At 44.6% G+C, this 21,779-nt stretch overlaps 2 protein-coding genes across 3 annotated transcripts in view; one reads left to right on the top strand and one right to left on the bottom strand.

Moving 5' to 3' along the window:
- Nucleotides 1-13,108, top strand: part of phex (phosphate regulating endopeptidase homolog, X-linked) — an 85,485-nt gene extending 72,377 nt beyond the window's left edge. Inside the window, exons 14-22 of the mRNA XM_078408714.1 lie at nucleotides 835-938; nucleotides 1,292-1,350; nucleotides 3,181-3,235; nucleotides 4,474-4,541; nucleotides 7,756-7,886; nucleotides 10,099-10,164; nucleotides 10,781-10,885; nucleotides 11,561-11,637; nucleotides 12,835-13,108. Coding sequence (XP_078264840.1) covers nucleotides 835-938; nucleotides 1,292-1,350; nucleotides 3,181-3,235; nucleotides 4,474-4,541; nucleotides 7,756-7,886; nucleotides 10,099-10,164; nucleotides 10,781-10,885; nucleotides 11,561-11,637; nucleotides 12,835-12,937 — 768 coding nt within the window. The 3' untranslated portion in view covers nucleotides 12,938-13,108. The remainder of the gene's footprint in view (nucleotides 1-834; nucleotides 939-1,291; nucleotides 1,351-3,180; nucleotides 3,236-4,473; nucleotides 4,542-7,755; nucleotides 7,887-10,098; nucleotides 10,165-10,780; nucleotides 10,886-11,560; nucleotides 11,638-12,834) is intronic.
- A 5,455-nt stretch (nucleotides 13,109-18,563) lies between these two features.
- Nucleotides 18,564-21,779, bottom strand: part of cul4a (cullin 4A) — a 40,242-nt gene continuing 37,026 nt past the window's right edge. The window contains exon 20 of one of the 2 annotated variants that reach the window (XM_078409297.1): nucleotides 18,564-20,179. In XM_078409297.1, coding sequence (XP_078265423.1) covers nucleotides 20,084-20,179 — 96 coding nt within the window. In that variant the 3' untranslated portion in view covers nucleotides 18,564-20,083. The remainder of the gene's footprint in view (nucleotides 20,180-21,779) is intronic. The other variant, XM_078409299.1, reaches the window with a different exon arrangement.

Below are 21,779 nucleotides of genomic sequence, written 5' to 3'. Positions count from 1 at the left end.
TACATAACATTATTAGAGGCACAAATAGGGTAGGCAACCAGAGACTGTTCCCCATGGTAAAGGATTCTACAATTAGACGGGTTTAGGTTTAAGGTGAGAGGGAGACATTTAATGGGCATCTGAGGGATAACTGTTTCACAAGAGTAGTTGGTATCTGCAATGAGTTGCCAGAGGAGGTGATGGAGGCAGGAACTAACAACATTTAAGAGGCATCGGAACAGGTACTTAAATGAGCAGAGTATAGAGGGATATGGATTTGATGCAGGCTAATGGGATTAGTATAAAGCAGCACCATGATCCGCATAGAGACAATAGGCAGTAGGGACTGTTTCTATGTTGTACAATTATCAATCCATTTAAAATCATCGAGTCTTACAGCGTGGAAACAGGCCCTTCGGCTCAACTTGCCCACATTGGCCCATCTACAATGTCCCACCTGCCTGCATTTGACCCATATCCCTATAAACATGTCCTGTCCATGTACCTGTCTAAATGTTTCTTGAATGTTGTGATTGTACCTGCCTCAACTACGTCCTCCGGTAGCTCGTTCTTTACATGAAAACGTTGTAAACGTTTTTCATCCTTTACATGAAAACATTACCCCTCAGATTCCTGTTAAATCCTCATGATTTGTTGCATTTTGGTTGCATTTTGTGGACGGTAACTGTAAAGATTTGGAAATAGGTATTGGTCTGAAAAACACTCCTTCTGCTGGTATTGATGCAATGGGCCGAATATCCTCTTCCCGTGCTGCAGACCGTTACAAATGTTTGAAACTTGCCTTGCCCGGTTTATTATTTAGAGCATTCACCTGGTTTGTCTCTGCCTTCACAGCTGACTATTTTGGCCACAGACTACTTTGGGAACGTGCTGAGGTCACTGCACTATAACGCCCAGCATGATTTTGCAAGCCTACGGCTCCGTGTTTCAAAGACAGAGTGAGTGTGTGAACGCTGTCAGTCTCTGCACCTTTACTTATGCCACCAGCACATGTAAGCTGTTGAACCTTCTAGCATGGATCCTGCTACCCATTTAGGTATCCCGCTAAATTCGGCCCATATTCCTGTGGCTTTCCCATCCAAGTGCTTGCCTAAATATATTTTTTAATACAGTCAATGTATCTGCATGAACAACCTCCTCTGGCAGCCTGTTTCAGATAAGCATCACCCTCTATGAACAACCTACCCCTTGGAATTAGAAGTGTTAGCCCAATACCTTCCTAAGATAGGCAGAAGCATCTTTTAAAGTGTCCAGACTTGTCAAACGTGACTGTGTCCTTTTTTTTTTACAGATGGTACACCTATCCTACCGTGGTAAACGCCTTCTATTCATCAACAGTCAACCAGATCCGTGAGTATTTTGACTTTCTAGTTGCTTAAGGCTACAATTTCCTTTGGCGCTGCTGAGTGACATTATTTGTATGTGGTGCAAAGTGTTGTGTGAAAACAATGGTGCTGGGTGGTAGCCCTCCCCTCTGTCGCCACCTGCTGTCGCTGAGCTTCATGACTTGCCCTGTTGGATTCAGGAGCATTAGTGGAGGCTGAAAGTTTGCAATTCCTTGTGTAGGAGCCATTTTGCATTTATTCGTTATTTTTGCATATTATTATTATTACCTTGAACTCCTGGAGAAGAGCCAACCGACCACCCGTGTCCACAGAGCCAGGGTCAAAGGAGCAAAATGCTGCAGGGCATCCAAAATAAAACAAACAGCGAATGCCAGGAATACTCAGCAGGTTGGGGAACATCTGCAGAGAGAGAGGAACAGAGTGTAGTTCAGGTCGATGACATCTCACCAGAGTTAGGAGAAACTTGAGATCCACAAGTTTAAATGTAAATAGTGGGGAGGGAAAGAGAGAAGATGGAGGTCAGTCTGTGGAAAGCTACAGATTGATTGACAAAAGGGTGAGATGGTGCAAGGTGACAAAGGTACTGAGGAGATGAAATTGCGATTGTTGAAGTAAACAAAGCCTTGGGAAAGGAGTGGTGGGAGTTTGAGTGAACATAATGGGATGTTTGTCCCGTGAGAGCACTGAGCTTGATGTTGAGCACGATGTGCCAAGGTGGAAGATGAGCTATACCTCAAGCTTGCCTTAAAAATATATTAGAAGCCAAAGATGGAGAGGTCAAAATGGGAACAGTATGCTGAATTAAAACAGCAGCAACTGGAGGCTGGTGGATCGAACAGAGGCAACCTGGACACCCAATCCCCAGTGTAGAGGCCACAGTATAGCTCTGCCTTCAATGTGATGGCCTGGAGTGATTGCTGCTTCTCCTGGGAAGAGTGTTGAAACCAGGTAAAAAGGGGCAAAAGGGCCAATGTTGAATCTTGTGCGGTTGCATAAGAAGGTGTCCTGGGAAGGTGGAAGGAGAATGAGGAGTGGACTGAGGACTTGCAGAGGGAACCACCCTTCAGAATGGTGAAAGGGGAGGGAAAGTTGTGTCTGGTGGTGTTGGCCCATTGGAAGGGGAAGATGGTGAGGGGAGGTGGGGGTGGGAGTAGAAATGGTTGAGGCAAAACTACAGACGAGGAAGGCGGGAGATCTATTGGAAGCTGCCAATAACCAATTTCTTTCTATTTGTGCAGAGTTTTCAAGAGAGAGTTAGATTTAGCTCTGAGGGCTAAGGGAATCAAGGGATCTGGGGAAATGCTGGAACTGGGTACTGATTATGGATGATCAGCCATGATCATATTGATGGCGGTGCTGGCTCGAAGGTCCAAATGGCCCACTCCTGCACCTATTTTCTATGTTTCTACCATATCAAGACAGACGTGGCAGTGTTGGGGAAACTGGCAGAATGGAAATGGAGTACTTGCAGGAAGCAGAGTGGGAGTTGTGGTCAAGGAGTAAAGGTCGGCGTGAATTCCAAGGGCTCATTATGGATATAAGCAACTTATGGAAAACTGAGAAACAGAGAGTGAGGTGTGAAGAGTCCGACCATGAACGCAAGGTGGATATAGAGAATTTCTAGCTTGGGTCCAGAGGAGGGAGACACTGAAGCAAAATGCATCAGCAAAAGGAGTGACCCAGGTGGGAGTGAAGTAGAGAATCTTCAGCATGACCCCGACAAGGTCATTTCCATTCGGAGAAAGTGGGCAATCCACCCTTGAAGTCAACAGGAAAGGGAAATGGGCAATGCACTGCCTTCACTGAACCCATCCGGTATCTTTTCCATTTGCAGAATTTCCTGCGGGAGAGCTTCAAAAGCCGTTTTTTTGGGGAGAGAAATATCCTTTGTAAGTAATGTCCATCACTATGATCTCTGAGCCCCTCGACGTACCTCAAGCCTAACGCTGCCCACTGCCATCGTTCAGTCCTTATTTGCCCCAGCCCTGGAGTTATCAATCACTGTCTGGTCTATATCTGAGCAAAATCTATTTCTACCCTCCTCACAGTTCACCAGTCCTCAGATCTTTATGCCATTCAGATTTGGAAATGGCAGGATGAACACCTGGATCCAAAGAATTCACACATATTAAGAAAATCAATGGTCTTGATTCTGACCTCTGCTGTAATGCTCCCTCTTGTCCAAGGAACAAACTTTAACTACTGCTCTGTCAATGCGCCAGCTTTCTAACTATTTTCCTATTATTTCATGGGCTTCAATGCTGATGCTAACCCTATTAAGTTACACTTCATTAAATGCCCTTTGCAAGTCAATATATACCCTATCCATCTCACAGAGCCAAAGAGTCGCATAACACATGAAAATGGGCCCTTCGGCCAGCCATGTCCATGCCAACCTTTTTTTGCCCATTTATACTAATTCCATTTGGTGTATTAGGAGTGTATTTTTCTATACTGTGCACATTAAAGTGTTGGTCGTAATGCCTCTTAGGTAGTAATTATTTCGAATTCCACCACCTCCTCTCACAGCGCATTCCAGATATCAGCCATTCTCTGTGTGTAAAGAACTTACTCCTTGGATCCTGTCTAAAACTGTCCATGCTCACCTTAAACCTATGTCTTGTTTTTGATAACCCTATCATGGCTCAATGATTGTGACAAGCTACCTTATTGATTCCTTTCATAATCTTATATACTTCTATCAGGTCATCCATCAGCTTTCTTCCAGGGAAAACAAGGCCAACCTATCCAATCTTTCCTCATAATTAAAATTATCCAATCTAGTCAATAGCCCGTTAATCTCCTCTGCATTCTCTCCAGTTCTCTCCCATTCCGAAAAGTGTGATGACCACAACCGCATATAATACTCCAGGTCTAACCAGTGTCTTGCAAAGTTGCATGCATGCCATATGCCATATGCCATATGCCGCCGCCATCATCCTATCGACCCGTGTTTCCCCTTTCAGGGAACTATGGACGAATCCCAAGATCCCTCTGTTCATTAACCTCATTGACCTGATTAAAGTCAACCTGGTTAGTTAGACCTGATTTGCCTTGATTTTGTTGTTTTGGGCCTCTTGGTTAAGATCACAGCTTCCATGACATGGTGGACTGCTTGTGATTCCAGGTCCATCACTTACGGTGCAATTGGCGTCATTGTTGGACACGAGTTCTCGCACGCCTTTGATGACAGTGGTAAGTGTCAGCGGCCTGAAGCAACATTACCAAAAGCTGTGAGACACAACTGCTGGATTGGAATAAACAAAACACTTCCTTTCTGCTCAATTGACGGACTGCCTCTGCCTTCCTGCAGTCTGAGGCTCGCTTGCAAACATCTTTATCGTGCCCTGCATTTAAGTCTACCCTATCTATGCCCCTCATGATTTCATATACCTTGAGAATCTAATTAATTTAATGTGATAGTTACAGCAGACTCAACATTTGCCTGTCCAAAGGGCGTTTCAAAGAACAAAAACATACAACAGCACAGGAACAGGGCTATCTGCCTACAATATCTGTGCCGAACATAATACTAAGACTAACTCTCAAATTACTAACTCTTGCACCAAGTCAAATTCCTTGGATGTATACATACTTGGCTAATAAAATTTATTCAATTCAATTCAATAATCCACATCACTCCATTCCCACATATCCATGTACTTAATCAAAAGTCTCTTAAATGCCACCATTGTTTCTGCCTCCACCACCATCTCTGCCAACATGTTCCCACACAATTTTATATGCTTTTTTATCAGATCTCCCATCAATCTCTGACATTCCAGAAAAACAACATACATCTGTCCAATCTCCCTGTATCTAATACCCTCTAATCCAGGCATCAATCTGGAAAAGTTCCTCTGCAGCGTTTCCAAAGCCTCCAAATACCTTCCTGCAGTGGAGCAACCAGAACTGCATGCAATACTCCAAATGCAGCCTAACCAAGGTCCTATAGCGCCGCATCATGACTTCCTAACTCTTGTATTCAATGTCACTATCAATGAAGGCAGCATCCCATACAACCTCTTATCCACCCCATCTACTTGTGCTGCCGCCTTCAGTGAACTATCAACTTGGACTCCGATCCCTTTACACATCAATGCTGTTCAAGGTCTTCCACTAACCGTATACTCTCTCCTTACATTCAACCTCCCAAAGTGCATCACCCCACGGTTGCTGGGTTAAACCCCATCTACCATTTCTCCGCCCCCTTTTGCAGCCGGTCTATATCCCGCTGTATCTTTTGACAGCCTTCCTCACTCTCTGCAATTCCCCCAATTTTGGTGTCAAAAACCACCCCTTCTGCATTTACATCTCAGTAATTTATATATATCACAAACAGTAGAGGTCCCAGCACAGATCCCCGCAGAACTCCACTGGTCACAGACCACCAGCCAGAATATCTACGTTCCAACGCAACCTCTGTCTTCTATGCGAGTTAGGGATTAAACTCCACCTGCCATTTCCCCACATGTTTCTGTAGTTGATCTATATTCCAGTATATACTTTGACAGCCTTCTTCACAATCCACTACTCCAGCAATCTTGGTGTTATCAGTGGAAGTTTGGGAACTTAGACGCATACTTAAGAAGGAAATAAGGAGATCAAAAATGGGGCAGGAGATAGCTCTGGTAGGTAATATTAAGGAACATCCTAAGTGATTTTATAAGTACATTAAGGTATAGAGGATAACTAGAGAGAGAATGGGCCCCCTAAGAAACCAAATAGATCATCTATGTGTGGAGCCACAGGAGATGGACAGGTCCTCAATGTGTATTTCTCCTCTGTTTTTACCGTGGAGAAAGACTGGGGAACTTGGGACAGTTAATGAAGATGTCTTGAGGACAATCCATACTACAGTTGTGGAGGTGCTGGATACCCTAAGGTGTATGAAGGTAGATAGATTTCCCAGGCCTGATCAGATGTATTGGAGGATACTGTGGGAAGCTAGAGAAGAAATGGCTGATGCCCTGGCTGAGATTTATGAATTATCATTAGTGAGGTGCCAGTAATGATAATTGGAGGGTGGCTAATGATGTATTTCAGAAGGGTTGCAAGGAAAAGTCTGGGAACTCTTGGTTAGTGAGCCTAACATCTGTGGTCGGCAAGTTACTGGAGAGGATTCTGAGGGATTTGATATATATGCGCATTTGGATAGACAAGGGTTGATTAGTCAGCATGGTTTTGTATGTGGGAGATCGGGTCTTTTGCATCTGAAAGTTTTTTTTAGGAAAAGACCAAAAAGGTTGATGATGGCAATGCTGTAGATGTCTATATGGACCAGCAGGGCATTTGACAAGGTTCCGCACGGTCATGTCAGAATGATTCACATGAGACATGAGTGACTATCAAACTGTAGTTACTTTATTCGCAATAATTAAGCAATACTTGTCGGACGAGGGAAGCAGAGAATCGAGAGATTGATATGCAGATTCAAAGCATGCAATACTTTTGTATAATTTTTGATAGCATAAAGGCAAGGTTAATCACGTATATGTACACGAATAGTATAGGTTAACTATTGTGATCCAGCATTCCGTAATTTTATACTGAGAAACAGGCTTCTTAACTATGTAGGATGATTAAAGTGTCTTCAGTTTAGTTTATCGTCATGTGTACCAAGGTACAGTGAAAAGCTTTCATCTAGTTGTAACCTTGAGTTCACAAGCACTAATTTTGTGTTCAGCAGACTTTTTTGGGGGGCTCTATGGGTCACCTGTACCAGGCCTGTTTAGCCTCGGCCTAGAGAGCAGATTCACTGCAGTAAAGTTCGATTCCCACGGAATGAAGTGCTGCTCATATTAAAAAACAAAATGGAAGAACAGCTCAGTTCTTCTCACAATTTCTCCCTCTTACTCCTTCTCAACCCTTCCTGATCTTAAATCCCTCTGTTGGATGAATCTTCCCTGTTCTCAGCAGAACACCCGTGGTTTCTTCAATCTAGCTACTTAACTAAAGTCACTCCCTCTCCCCATCCTAAGAACTATCTCAGTCAAGTTAGTCTCCACTCCTTCCAAAGCCTTCCCATCTTCCCTAAAGCTCGACTTCTAGAAATGAACACACACGCCACCTGTGGGTGAATCATAATTTTATAAAGGCCCACCATCACATTTTTGCTCTGGTTCTCTGTGTTTCTGCATATAAAGCCCAGAAACCTGCATGCCTTTTTTAGTCACTTGCAACAAACAATGAACATGTATCTCCCCAGTCTCTCTGGTCTTGTATCCTATTCTCATTCTCACTACCAAAATGCTGCACTTCATATTTCTCAACAGTAAACTTCATCTGCCACTTCTCTGCCCAATCACCTTGATGTTGATTTCTAATCTTCTAACATTTCACGTCTCCTCCGAGTTAGTAATTGTAAGCACAAGTCTCAGGGATTTTAATTAATTTGTTTTATTTACAGGCCGCGAATATGATAAAAATGGGAATTTGCACCAGTGGTGGAGCAATGCCTCTATTTCAAAGTTTAAGGCTGAGGCCGACTGTGTGGTGAAGCAATACAGCGACTACTACTGGGCACTGGCGGGACTGAAGGTAGGTTTCCAACGCAGTCTGTTCTGGGCGCTGCCAATGCCGCTCTCTCAATCAAGAATTTATGTCGCCAGGACCACTCGACAATTCTCCACCCGCCATCACACTCCCCATCCACACATCCTCCATCAATTCCCACCAACAATCATTAATCACTTCATTCCCCACCCTCAACACCCCATTCCCCACCCTCAACCCCTCCATCTTCCCATTCCCCACCCTCCATCACCTCAACCCCCTATCACCAAATTCTCCATCACCTCAACCCCACACACAATCCTCAATCACTTCATTACCTCACCCTCCCACCCTACATCCACCTCATGTCCCCAGGCCTTGCACCCTACAACCACCTCATTTCCCCAGGCCTCCCACCTTACAACCACCTCATGTCCCCAGGCCTTGCACCCTACAACCACCTCACCCTCGCACCCTACAACCACCTCATGTCCCCAGGCCTCGCACCCTACAACCACCTCACCCTCACACCCTACAACCACCTCATGTCCCCAGGCCTCCCACCTTACACCCACCTCATGTCCTCACCCTCACACCCTACAACCACCTCGTCCCCAGGCCTCCCACCCTACAACCACCTCATTTCCCCAGGCCTCCCACCCTACATCCACCTCATGTCCCCAGGCCTCGCACCCTCCATCGGCCTCATTCTCCTGCCCTCCGTACACGAACTAAAACATTAAACCCTGCCCATTGGTCTGGAGAGCTGCTAGCGTCACAGTTACACAGCACAGAAACAGGCCGCATGTCTGTGCTGACCATGGGAGCCTTCTACACTAATCCCTTTTCCTGCACTTGACCCATGTCCCTCTGAACCTTTTCTACCCATGTACCTGTCCAAATATCTTTAAAAACATTGTAATTGTAAGCGCCTCTACTAGTCCCCCCACAGCTCGTTGCATATACCCACCACTCTCTGAGTGAAAAGGTGGTCTCGTTGGTCCCCTTTAATCTTTTCCCTGGGCACTGTAGTTTCAGCCTCCCCTGCCTCAAAGCCAGTAACGTCAGACTGGTAGGGTAATGAAGAATCACGGTGGCAGGCTTCAGGAAGCTCAGGATCAACTCCCATGGACTGAGGCAGGTGCTCTGCAAAACTGTCTCCATCTGCAGTGATGCTTCCAATGTAGAAGAGACCACACTGTGATCACAGAATGCTGTATGTTAGATTGGAAGAATGGAGTTGCAAGTGAATTGCTGCTTCACCTGGAGGATTTGTTTGGGTCCCTGGATGGTGGGAAGGGAGGAGGTGAAAGGACAAGGTATTGTGGTTATATGGGGGTGACTGATGGGGACAGCAGAGTGGACCAGTTCCTTTGCAATGCTGGAAGCAGGAGGGCATGAGAAGATGGTGCCACAGAAGTTTTGTGGTCCATTGGATGTGGAGGCTGGTGGGTTGGAAACTGACAACAAGGGGACCTATCCTAACTCTGGATGGGTGCAGGGGGGGGGGGGGGGGGGGAGTGATGAAAGTGTGGGCCATGGAACAGAGGTGCCTGAGAGTGGCTGTCAACTGCATTGGAGGGAAACCGTGATTTAAGGAAATAAATCATTGATGTGGAAAGTGTAGTCACCCAAACAGACAGGATGGAGCAGAAGAAATTGTGGGAATGGATTGGGGTTGCTACAGGAAGCAAGGTGGCGGGAGCTGTTGGTGAGGCAGCCAAGGGGGTCTGTGAGCCTGTGATGGATATTGTCACCCACCTGTCCCTGAGATGGAGATGGTGGAGTTGAGAAAGGGAAGGGTAGTGTGCTAGATGAATGACGTGAGAGCGGGGCGTACACTGGCAGCAAAGGTGTGCCACTTTCCATTCTGTACAAGAGCAGGGAGGTGCCCCAATCAGCCATATACCAGAGAAAGAGATGAAGGGATTCCTGTTGCTTGGAAACAAGGAATGGTCCATGCACCCCATGGGGAGAGAGGTTCAGCTCAGACCCCAACAGGTGGCCACAGCTTTGATCTGGAGAGAGAGTGGACAAGGTAAGGTTGAATGCAGTCGGCTGAAGGAGGGTGGTGGTGGAGGGGGACTGGGTGAAATTACGGGCATTTTGCTCTCCTTTCCATGACTGTGTCAATTACTCCCTTACAATGCTCCTGAGTAGCATGGTGGGGTATCATTGCAATCAAAATGTGATAGGGATGTGTGTCGTACCAGTTTGAGTATTTCTAAATGCTGGACCTTAACCTTGTTCCCTGCAGGTGAAGGGGCAGCAAACGTTGGGGGAGAACATTGCAGACAACGCTGGCCTCCGCCAGGCCTTTAGGGTAAGCAGTGCCACTGACATGACCTCATGGTAGTCACTGATCCATCACTTCACCAGAGCAGCCAGCATGAGAGTGGGTCTATGCTCACCAATGCTGTAGTCACTGGCTAGTATTCTCTCCCACATAGCAAACCCACTGGCTCTCAAACCATCTCGAGAGATGCTCCCTGACTGGCTGAACTACTCCAGTGTTTTGTGTCTATCGTTGGTATAAACCACCATCTGCAGTTCCTTCATACACATCTCAACACTGCTCTTTGCTATTCCCCCACTCTTTGGAAGCTTGATCATGAATCACGTGGGAATCTGCCTTTACCCCAACTCTCAACCGGCTGAACACAACCTTTCAGGATCCTGCTCTCCCCCCCCCTCCCTCCCCCCACACATACACACTTCTCCCCTGCACGAAAGCTTCACCCCTGAGTGTCAACCCCCCAACTACCATCCTGCCGATGCCCCATTACCAAACCATGCAGAGCGACTTGTATGAACGCACCCATCCCAATTCTAAAATTATACATGGCAATCACATTGAGAAATGGTGATAGGGGAAGGGATTGGAGGGAGCCCAGAAGCAGTCCCATACTATTATTAATGACTGGAATTCTACCCTCCAGGCGTATCGGAAATGGATAAGAGAGAAGAGAGGAAACAAGGAAGAGGCACTCTTACCTGGCCTGAAACTGAACCATAATCAACTATTCTTTCTAAGTTATGCTCACGTGAGTAGTGTTTCACATGAAGATAAATGCACAGGGGCCAGGCAGCCAGCTGATCTGCCACAGGCCTGAACTCCTCCTCTCTCTCAGCTCCATGATGCTCAATCCTCTGATCATTCAAAGGTTTATCAACCTACACTTTAAAAACTTATATTGATCTGGTCTTCACATGTCAATGGGGCTGATAATTTTGCTATTCACCACCAATCTCAGGCACCAAAAGGCAAACCAAAAACGTCAATGCCTGTGACTCTGCCCTTGGCAGAATCCTAGGGAAACCAGCAGTTTGATAACGCAACATCACACAGTCCACATCTTACTGCCTGGTCAGGGTTCATAATAGGCTGTTCTGTTGCAAATCCCAGTGTCGATACACTAACTACAGCGGTAAAGTTCCAACTGTGCTCCTTGAATGCAGCCCAGATGACACCAGGCACACTGTATGTGGAGACCCCTCTGGGAAAGGGCAAGATCACAGTAAAATGCTTCATTCATCAGTGAACACAGCACTGTTGAGTCTACCGTCCAATAATGTGTGGGACCAAACATTACTGGTAACTTTGGACTGCTCTCGGTTTCTTCTCGCAATTAAGCAACTAACCAGAACATACTCCGGCTTTAGCTCCGTACTGGTCTGTGTAGGTAACACCACGCCTGTCTGATCTTTACCCGCTCCAGGTCAGATGCAGTGGACACCGCCCTGCAGCAGCTCGGAGTATAATTCTGAATGGGTATCACAGTCCTCCTGAATTCAGGTGAGGTTCAGAGTGACTATTGTTAAATATGTTATTCTTGAGTTTATGAAAGGGATATGAGGGAATGCTGTGTGCTGTGTTTCGCAGACATGGGTCACTCCCAGCTCCCCAGACTCACACCCTCAGCCCGAAGGTTTCTCCATTAATCACAAGGACCAAACAGAGGAATCAGAGAATGGGAGAGGTGGAGGCATCAGTCTCTTGTGCTTCCTCTAGTGCTTAGACGTAGCAGTACTGTCCAACTCCTGCTCTCCACACTTAGAACATCGTTCAGCGAAGTGCTATCCCTTCTATCTCCCGAGGGAATTCTCCTCCTTTGTAATGTCCACGGTCAACATCCCGCTGCAGCTAAATGATTATCTGGCACCGGAGGAGCTGCATTACTGTGGTTAACAAACACCAGACAGCGCGTTTTTCCGATGTCTTTCCCTTCATTGCTAGAGATTTCAACAAGGCCAGTCTTGAAGTCACTTCCAGACTACCACCAGTACGTGTGCTGCAGCACCAGAGGATCAAACACCCTCAACCACTGCTATTCCACCATCAAAGATGCCCTTCGCTCCATCCCTCACCCTCATTTTGTGAAAGCAGCCCATCTGGCTGTCCTTTCTTCCCGAGAACAGGGAGCGTTCTGATAGCACAGCTACAGTGGTGAGGACTGCACAGAGCAGCACAGTGGAAGTAGAGAAACGACTCCGTGATTACTTGGAATTGGTAGACTAGGCAATGTTCTGGGATTCAGCAATGGACTTGAACAAATACGTCATGGTTGTTACCAACTTCATAAGGAAATATGTAGAGGAGTGCGCTTCACCAAAACCATCTGAGTATTCCCCAAGCAGAAGCCTTGGATGCACCAGGAAGTCGGCAATATTTTGAGTACCAAATCTCAGGCACTCAAGTCTGGTGACACAGATTCATACAGGTAGTCCAGGGGTGAGTGTGTAAGGTCTGTGGTGGGGGGGGGGGGGGGCATGTGGGGGTTGAGTGGCTGGGGTAAGAGAAAGGGGAGGGGGATTTGAAATTACCATAAAAAGAGGAAAATTGTAGTTAGCACCCAGTTGCTTTGTGTTGCATGGGGTGTGATGATGGTGTTTAAAATCATATCAGTATTTTTGGTTGAGTTCCAGCAAATGTGTAAATTTATACTAGTTTAGATTTGTGCCTGGGCGGTGAGCACGTATTTTTACTTTGCAGGGTCCTTGGGGCAATGAGCAACTTTGAAGAGTTCAGCAAGGCTTACAACTGTCCAAGGACAGCACCAATGAACCACGCAGCGAATGCCTGCCGAGTGTGGTAGAGGGCGATGTATAATTTGTCTGGCTAACACGTCCAAGCCTGGAATGAGGCTGCATGCGTCCATGAAAAAAAGACGAAATGCTGGAGTAACTAAGCTGGTCAGGCAACATCTCTGGAGAACATGACAGGTAACATTTCAGGCTGGGTCTCTTCTTCAGACTGATTGTGGCAGGGAGGGGAAGGGTAAGAAAGCTGGAAGAGAGGAGGAGCAGGATAAAATCTGTCAAGTTTTAGGTCGTTATAAATGAGGGGGATGTTTAATAGGCAGATGGTTGGACAAAAGTTGTGACATAAGCAGAGAAGAGGAGTGAATTGTGAAGTCAGAGGAAGTAATGTGGGTGGAAGGGGAGGGGGAGAAATAGGTATGAGTCCAGGTGGGGCACTGGGAAAAAGGGGGAGGGGGAAGGGGAAAGGGAGGGTTGGTTAGTTACTTTAAATTCGAGAATTCAATGTTCATACCGTTAGATTGTAAGTTACCAAGTGAAATTAAGAATAAGAGGTAGGCCATTTAGAACGGAGATGAGGAAAACCTTTTTCACTCAGAGTTGTAAATCTGTGGAATTCTCTGCCTCAGAAGGCAGTGGAGGCCAATTCTCTGGATGCTTTCAAGAGAGAGTTAGATTCTTAATGATAGCGGAGCCAGGGGGTACGGGGAGAGGGCAGGAATGGGGTACTGATTGTGGATGATCAGCCATGAACATATTGAATAGCAGTGCTGGCTCGAAGGGCCAAATGGCCTACTCCTGCAGATATTGTCTATTGTAATATGAGGTGCTGTTATTCTAGTTTGCGTGTGGTCTCACCCTGGCAATGGCGAAGGCCCTGGACAGAAAGGTCAGTATGAGAATGGGAAGAGATGTTAAAACAGTTAGCTACTGGGAGGTCTAGTAGGTCTTTGCGGACCAAACGCAAGTGTTCGCCGAGTCCATGCTTGATCTTGCCGATGTAAAGGAGGCCACATGCTGGGTTCCCTAGATGGATGCGAGGGAGGAGGTATAAGGACAGGTGATACATCTCCTGCAGTTTCAAGGGAAAGTACCAGGGGAGAGGGTGGTTTGGGTGGGAAGCAGTTGTGAGGGGGGGGGGGGGGGGGGGGGTAGAGAGGTAGCGGAATCTGAAGAAGGGGGAAAGGGGTGGGGATGGTAAGCTATGACCAGTGGTGGGATTATGTTGGAGTTGGCGAAAATGTCAGAGAATGATGTGTAGATGCAGAGATTGTGGGGTGAAACGATAGGACCAGGGGAACTGTATCCTTGATCCATCTTGAGGGGCAGGATATGAACATTGAATTTTCCAATTTTAGGTAACCACCCCCCACCCCAACCTTCCCTTCACAATGCTCCCCCTTCCCTTTCCTGTGCCCCACCTGGAATCACACCTATTTCTCCCCCCCACCCCCACCCATTCCATCAACATTATTTTCTTTGGCTTTGCAATTTGGAACTCTTCTATCCTTGTATCACATCTTTTGTCTTTTCACCTCTGGCCTTTGTCCAACTATCTGCCTATCAAACACCCCCTTCACCTATATCCACCTATCACTTGACAGGTTTTGTCCTATCCCTGCTCTCTTCCAGCTATCTTGCCCTTCCCCACCACAATCAGTTTGACGAAGGGTCCTGACCTGAAACAACACCGATCCATGATTTCCAGAGATGTTGCATGACCCACTGTTACTCCAGCACTTTGTCTTTTTTTTGCAGTTCCCTGTTTTTACAATTGTCATTCTTTTTCTGTTTTGTTTGAAACCCTAATGATCAATGGTCTCAACTTGTTCACACCAACCAAGATGCCAATCTAAACTAATCCCATTTGCCTGTATTTGGCCTATATCCCCATAAATATTTCTAATCCATTTACTTGTCAAAATCCCTTCTAAACATTGTAATTATACCTGCCTCTATCAGCCCCTCTGGCAGCACATTCCATATATCCAGCACTCCATATGTGAAAATGTTGCCCCTCAAATTTTTCGCTTCTCAGCTTAAACCTATGTCCACTAGTGTTAGACTCCCCTGAGACCTTTTTCACAGAATGGAAATGTCCAACAGTAGAGTGCAAAGCTATATGGTGAGAGGGAGAACATTTAATGGAGATATACAGGGCAGAGTATTTTACGCAGCAAGCGGTGGAGGCCTGGAACGCAATGTTTGGGGTGGTGGTGGAGGCAGATGCATTTAAGGAGCTTCTGGATAGAAACATGAAAGTGCAAGGAATAGAGGGATATGGATCAGCTACTTGCCATCATTTTCGGCATTGTGGGCCGATGGACCTGTTCCTGTGCTGTACTGTTCTATTTTCTATGTACCCTACAGTAGGGAAAAGACATCGATCATCCACCTTACCTACACCTATCATAATCTTATAAACCTCTATAAGGTCACTCAATTGCTCCATGGAAAACAGTCCCAGCCCATATAGTTATCTCCACATAACTCAAGCCCTACAATCCAGGTGATATTCCCGTGAATCTTTTCTGTGCCTGTCCAGCTTAATCATGTACTTCCTAAAACATGGCCACTAGAACTGCACACAATGCTCTATAAGTATAGGCTAACCAGTTTTTTTTTTTTACAACTCCTTTCTTTTTAGCATCCCAACTTCCATACATATTGCCTATACATGTTCTATGAAGGTATGCGTGCTTTCTTCACCACACTGTCTATCTGTGTCGCCATTTTCCAGAACGACTTATTTTGGTATTAGTGTATTATTGTCACGTGTACATCTAAAACTTTGTTTTGCATGCTATTCAGGAAAACATAACATACAAGAGTACAATCAAACCATACATCAGTCTTACAGATACTTTAAAACGAGAAGAAACAAAATATAACTACTTGGAAGCGCTGTAATAAAGTAGATTGGAAAATTGGGAATGAATCCGTAACATATGAGTCTCTTACAATATTCTGATAACAAGAAAAAAGTCAAGTATTGTATTGTCATGTCCCAAAATGGAACAATGAGATTCTTACTTGCAGCAGCACAACATATATCCAGAGTATTCTGTAAACACCATAATAAACAACTGAAAATAAGTTCAGTAAATAAAAAGCAAACAATAATACCATAGCCATGCTCTCTAGAAATAGCAAAGACAATACCCCCTTTTTGAGGCAGCGATTCCTGTCGATTCTTTTGATGGTGGGGAGACAGTACCCATGATGGACTGGGCAGTGTTCACCATTTCTGCAAACTTCTTAATTTTTGGGTGTTTGAGTTGCCAAACCAGGCTATGATGCAACCAGTCAACCTGCTCTCTACTATACACCTGCAGATGTTCATGAGAGTATTTGTTGGAATACTGAAGCTCCACAATCTTGAGGACAGCAGATAGAAAATGGAAATCAAAAACTGTGGATGTTGCAAATCTGAAGCACCCAACAGGTCAGGCAGTGTTGATTATTGATTCTTTCTGATTGCATCAATGTGCTGGGTCTTCAGAGACTTGCAGGCCCAGGAATTTGAATTTTTGACTCCACCACTGTGAGAAGACAGGTTTGTGGATTCTCAACCTTCCTCTTCCAAAGTCACAACCAGTTCCTTAGTTTTACTGCAGGAAAAAAAAAATCAGTTCTTACCTACAGTGGTAGGGTGCTTTCAAGCTTTCATATTTTCTGCAGAACTGGAGACGTCCCCGAAAATCTAAACATCTGAATAAGGGTCTCAACTCAAAATGTCCTCCAGAGATGCTGCCTGACTTGCTGTTTCTTCAGCACTCAGGGTATTTTGCTCAGAATTTCAGCATCTGCAGTTCCTTGTCTACCCCAAGATCTTGCTGTTCAAAACATCCCACAAGGCCCTGCCATTCACTATGTATGTTCTGGCCAGGTTGAGCTTTGCAAAATCTGCAGCAACCCCTCCTCTCCATTGCCAATGGTCCGATGACAGAACACTGTCTAGAATAGACATTTATATGGCCATTGAATCATTCACTTCTGCTCCCGCACCCCAGATTGTTGAACCTTTCTCCTGAAAGTTTACATCTTCTCTGGATCTAGCCATTGCTGACTGCCTTTGGGTTTCCACTCCCTTGCTCACTCTGACCTGTTGAAATTGCAGCACTTTATTGATACCAACCCACACATCTTCATGAAACCTGCCAAGGGTGGTGCTGTGGGAGTCCAGTGAACAGGGACCAAACAGTAGATCTCAGATGCATTCCATCTCGCTCTGATCCACGACCCCATCATTGAACACCAGGTCACTCTTTCCTGCACTATCACCTATCTAATTTCCTTGTGACTTCCTGTTAGTTTCTAGCCTTCCAAACTTTTTCCCTGTTCAAGAACCACAATCATCACTGTCTGGACAGTCCCATCACTTTACCTTGCACATACCCCTCAGAACTTATTTCTTCCTGTCATGGCTCCATCCTTCTGCTCTCATCCACCCATTCCCACCTACATCCATAACATTTTGATACCATCTATTATTTCCAATTCCCCAATCCCAACTAGTTCATCATTTTGAACCTAATCTCACATTTCCATCCTGCATCAGGAGGTTCTGAGGGCCTGCCACTTCTTCCATCAATAGAGGCTCACACCTGGTTCCTCTCCACCAGCACATTTGCCAGGTTGAATTTGTCCTCTGATGCATTTGTGACTGCTACTCTACCTCCCTGCACCACCCCCACCCCATTGGACTCATCTCACAAGAGACAGTCCCTTTTATTCTACACATCCATCCCTTATCTACGCAGCTACAAAAAACTGATTTGTTTCCCCTTCCTAGTTCTGATGACATCTCTAACCTGAAACATTAACTGTTTCTCTTTCCTGAGACACTGCCTGACTTGTTGGGTGCTTCAGATTTGCAGCATCCACCATTTTTGATTTCCATTTTCTATCTGCTGTCCTCGTGATTTTAAAATCACACCATTCAATCTTGCAATAACAATCCCAGTATTTTCAGTCTATCAATATTAAAGTTCTCAATCTTTTGGATCATTTTAGTAAAAGCTATATCTTTCCTGAAACGATTCACTCAGAAATGAACATGTGCTCTGGTTATGGCTGATCTAGTGTTTTATAAAGTCCACACAACAAACTACAGATGGCGATTTACAAAAAACGACAGTGCTGGAGTAACACAGCGGGTCAGGCAACATCGCTGGAGAATATGGATGGGTGGCGCTTCAGATCAAGCCCCTTCTTCAGGTTCGGAGTCTATAGAGATGCTGCCTGCCCCGCTGAGTTACTCCACCACTTTGTGTCTTTTTTGGTGTTTAATAAAGGTTCATCAAAACATCTTCAGATGCTACATCATTTTTCTCTGGTTGCTGATAAGTCAACAATGCACATATATTCCATAGGTATCTCTGTTCATTTAACTTTTGGAACAATGCCATTACTCATTCTTCCAACAAAATTTAGTACGTAACATTTCTCAGTATCAATGTTCATATGCTATCTATTAACCCATTCTATCAGCCTGCCTGCAACAACGTAAAGTCTTCATTGGTCGCTGTGGCAACAGTTTCACATTTGGACTGGTCACCAGGGCAGGGGGAATCCATTCATATCCTAGTTCCTCAAAGCAAAATTTTGCAGCTGCGAGAAGAAAAGTGAATTACACAGTAACATGATGTACAAGAAAGATAATGCAACCTAAAAAAACCCCAGCTTGTTTCTTATCCATTGCCTGGGTTAAATACCAAATGTCCTTTTGAAGCAGGTATATTTTAATCACTTATACCATCTCTGGAATTATATAAGACATACCCCAAATTAAGAATATCACACTCTTGATTTTAAAAAAAACGTTAAATAGTTAGAGGAGAGGTTGAAAAATGTTTAATCTCTGAAAACTAAAACCTGAAGTGGACTTGGCCCAATTGCAATATTTTCCATGGCTAGGTGAAAGGTACAAAAAAATGACACAATTTTAATTTTTCAATATAAATACTTAAACTTTTTCCACAACGTGAGACATCAGCACTAAGACATTATACAAATGTAACTCAAAAAAGACATGGCCCAGAGCAGAAAATCATTTTATGTTATCACAAGAAAAAAAAAAGTCCTATTAATTTCAGGATGACTTTTGTCATGAACAGAGGTAACATATTTACAATATGAAACAAGTTATCACAAAACTCACAAAGATTCAGAAGCCCATGTCGAGCAGACTAGTTAGCTTTCTGAACAATTTACAATGAAGAATATAAAGGAACATTTGTATATTTTGTACAATGCAATCTGGTGTTATGTACACTTCTGCAAAGATTTAAGATCCTCTCTGGGGGCCATTAATGGAGAAATAACTAATTGAGCAGGTAGCATCACTGAAAAGAGAAACTACTCTGAAAAAGCAATGGAAGTATCAATTGCCAATTGGCAGAAGGTGATGAAGATGTTACTGAAGCTAAAACAAATATCAAGCATAACTGTTCTAGCAACAAGTATTTTATAGGGCAGGATTTTAGTGGAATAATGTGTTGACATTCAAGTCTTTGGCACTTTTACGGTTTTCCAAAAAGTCACCTCTAGTCTGATGCAACATTTCTTCTTTCACACAAATACATGCAAAAAAAAAACCCCACCTAACTGTTACACTGCGACATGCACTGGTGACCAGGTATAAAGATGAGGCCACTATTGCTTAAAGTTGATTGCTTTATCAGTTGTTTTGATTGTTTAAAAAATAAAAATGCCAGTTTCACAGATCAAAAATATTTTTTAATTCACTGCTGCAGTAAAGCCAAAGATCAATATATAGTGTGAAACATTTTGTACTGAGGGTATCTTGCATGTTTATATATTAATAGAGCTCTCTCAACAGATTTCAGGCTGCTAGTAATATGAGGGGAGTGACGTGCAGACAATTACGTCTAAACCAAAAGGATGCGAGTTTCACAAGAAATCGAGTGAGCCTAGACACGAAATAGTCAGTCTTTAGCCACTTGAAGGGAAGTGCATTTATTCCTGTGCCATTTTCACACTTTCTGGAGAAATGATCCTCGGGAAACAAAGGCATTTGCTGGAAGCTGTTGGAGAACAGGTTACCACTCCTTCCTTCACTTCACAAGAGCCTTTGGCTGGATGGTGCAGAACCAAACAAAATCCAAAATGGGCACAGACAGAATCAGTGCCTTTTCCGTCGGTGAGTCAAGTGCCAGAATCAAGTCTTGGTCTGTACATTAGGCCACGTAATGATACTGGTTGGCATTGTCTTTGTCCCTCTCCATGTAATCCCGATCAATTAGAGACTCAATTCTTTTCTTCAGATCTCCAGGCTGAAGGAATCGATAAAAAAGCAAGAGGTGAAGAACAAAAATAACCAACGATTAGGCCACTTAACAACATTCAAATACTCTAGGAAAGAGATTTTTGACATGTACCCTATCCACACTTATCCGCCAATCTTACCCTATCCGCCAATCTTGTAAATTTCAGTCGGGTCACTCCTCAGCCCAGAGAAAACAAGTGCAGCCTGTCCAATCCCAACCCATAACTAAAGTCCAATCCAGAAAGCATCCTGGTGAATTTACTCCGCCTGCTCCCTAGTGCAATCATATCCTTCCTTTGTACAGACCAGACTGGCACACATTACACCATGTGGCCTAATCAGTGGTTGTAAAGTTGCAACTTTAAGGCAAGCATGCTATATGCCTTTATCTCTTAATGTGTTGGCACTTTCAAGGATCTATGGATTATGTTTCAAATGCTGTCCGAGAATAGCATTACTGTATCTGTGCCAACCGCTACGCACAAACATATGTCCACATCTCTGTATTACTGTTGAGACCACTAGCACTTGTTAAACTAGCTTGTCCATGAAAACATAAATATTTCCCCTGCAATCCTTTTTGAACGGTCTACTAGGTCAACTTCTATTCTAAAGTTGTTGCCCGTTTGGAACATGTTAGGATTTAAAACATACATTCCCTTTAAAATTTCAACTCTGGAGCCCGAGTATTCAGAACAACCAGTCACAGGGCCCACCTGACAGGTGCAGATGCTGACAACTGAAACAGGGATCCCAGCAGGGACTTCCAGGTGAGAAAGAGGTTCACATGCATTTCTTCTAACTTCATCTACTACATCCAGTGTTCCCTTTGTGGTCTCCTGTACATCGGCAAGATCAAGCGCAGACTCAGTGACCGTTTCACTGAACACCTGCACTCGGTCCATCAAGGCCTTATGGATCATCTGGTTGCTAACCATTTTAACTCACTTTGTTTTTTGTGGCATGACTCAGTACGATGAAATGGTGGAAAGGCAGCTTGTGTTTCCTTGGTGTGGGGAGACTGAGCCGCGACCTCATTAAGTTTAGTTTAGACATACAGCATGGAAACAGGCCCTTCGGCCCGAGTCCAGCAATCACCCATACACTAGTTCACTCTGACACACTGGAGACAATTTACAGAAGCTAATTAGCCTGCAAACCTGCACGTCTTTTGAATGTGCGAGCAAACTGAAACGTCTCGAGAAAACCCACGCAGTCACAAGGAGAATCTACAAACTCCATACAGACAGCACCCGCAGTGAGGGTTGAAACTGGATGTCTGGCGCTGTAAGGCAGTAGCTTTACTACTGCGTCACCACGATGTCCCAGTTTTTAAGAGGCACAAAATTATGAGGAACATGGAAGGGACAGATTGCAAGAAATGTTACCCCTTAGCAGAGGCCTTTATAACCAGAAGACACAGATAGGTGATTTAGAAAGGATTTGTGGAAGAATTTTTCACCCAGACAAAATCTGAAATGACTACCTGAGAGGGTGGTGGGGGCAGAAACTCTCACAACAGTGAAGCGATATTTAGATGAGCACTTGAAAAACCGGGACAGAGGAGGCCTGGGAGATACCATGAGTATTGACAGATTCAGCATTGG

Source organism: Rhinoraja longicauda, chromosome 12, assembly GCF_053455715.1.
Source record: "Rhinoraja longicauda isolate Sanriku21f chromosome 12, sRhiLon1.1, whole genome shotgun sequence".
Lineage (NCBI taxonomy): Eukaryota > Metazoa > Chordata > Chondrichthyes > Rajiformes > Arhynchobatidae > Rhinoraja > Rhinoraja longicauda.
This window is presented reverse-complemented; position numbering and strand designations above follow the sequence as displayed.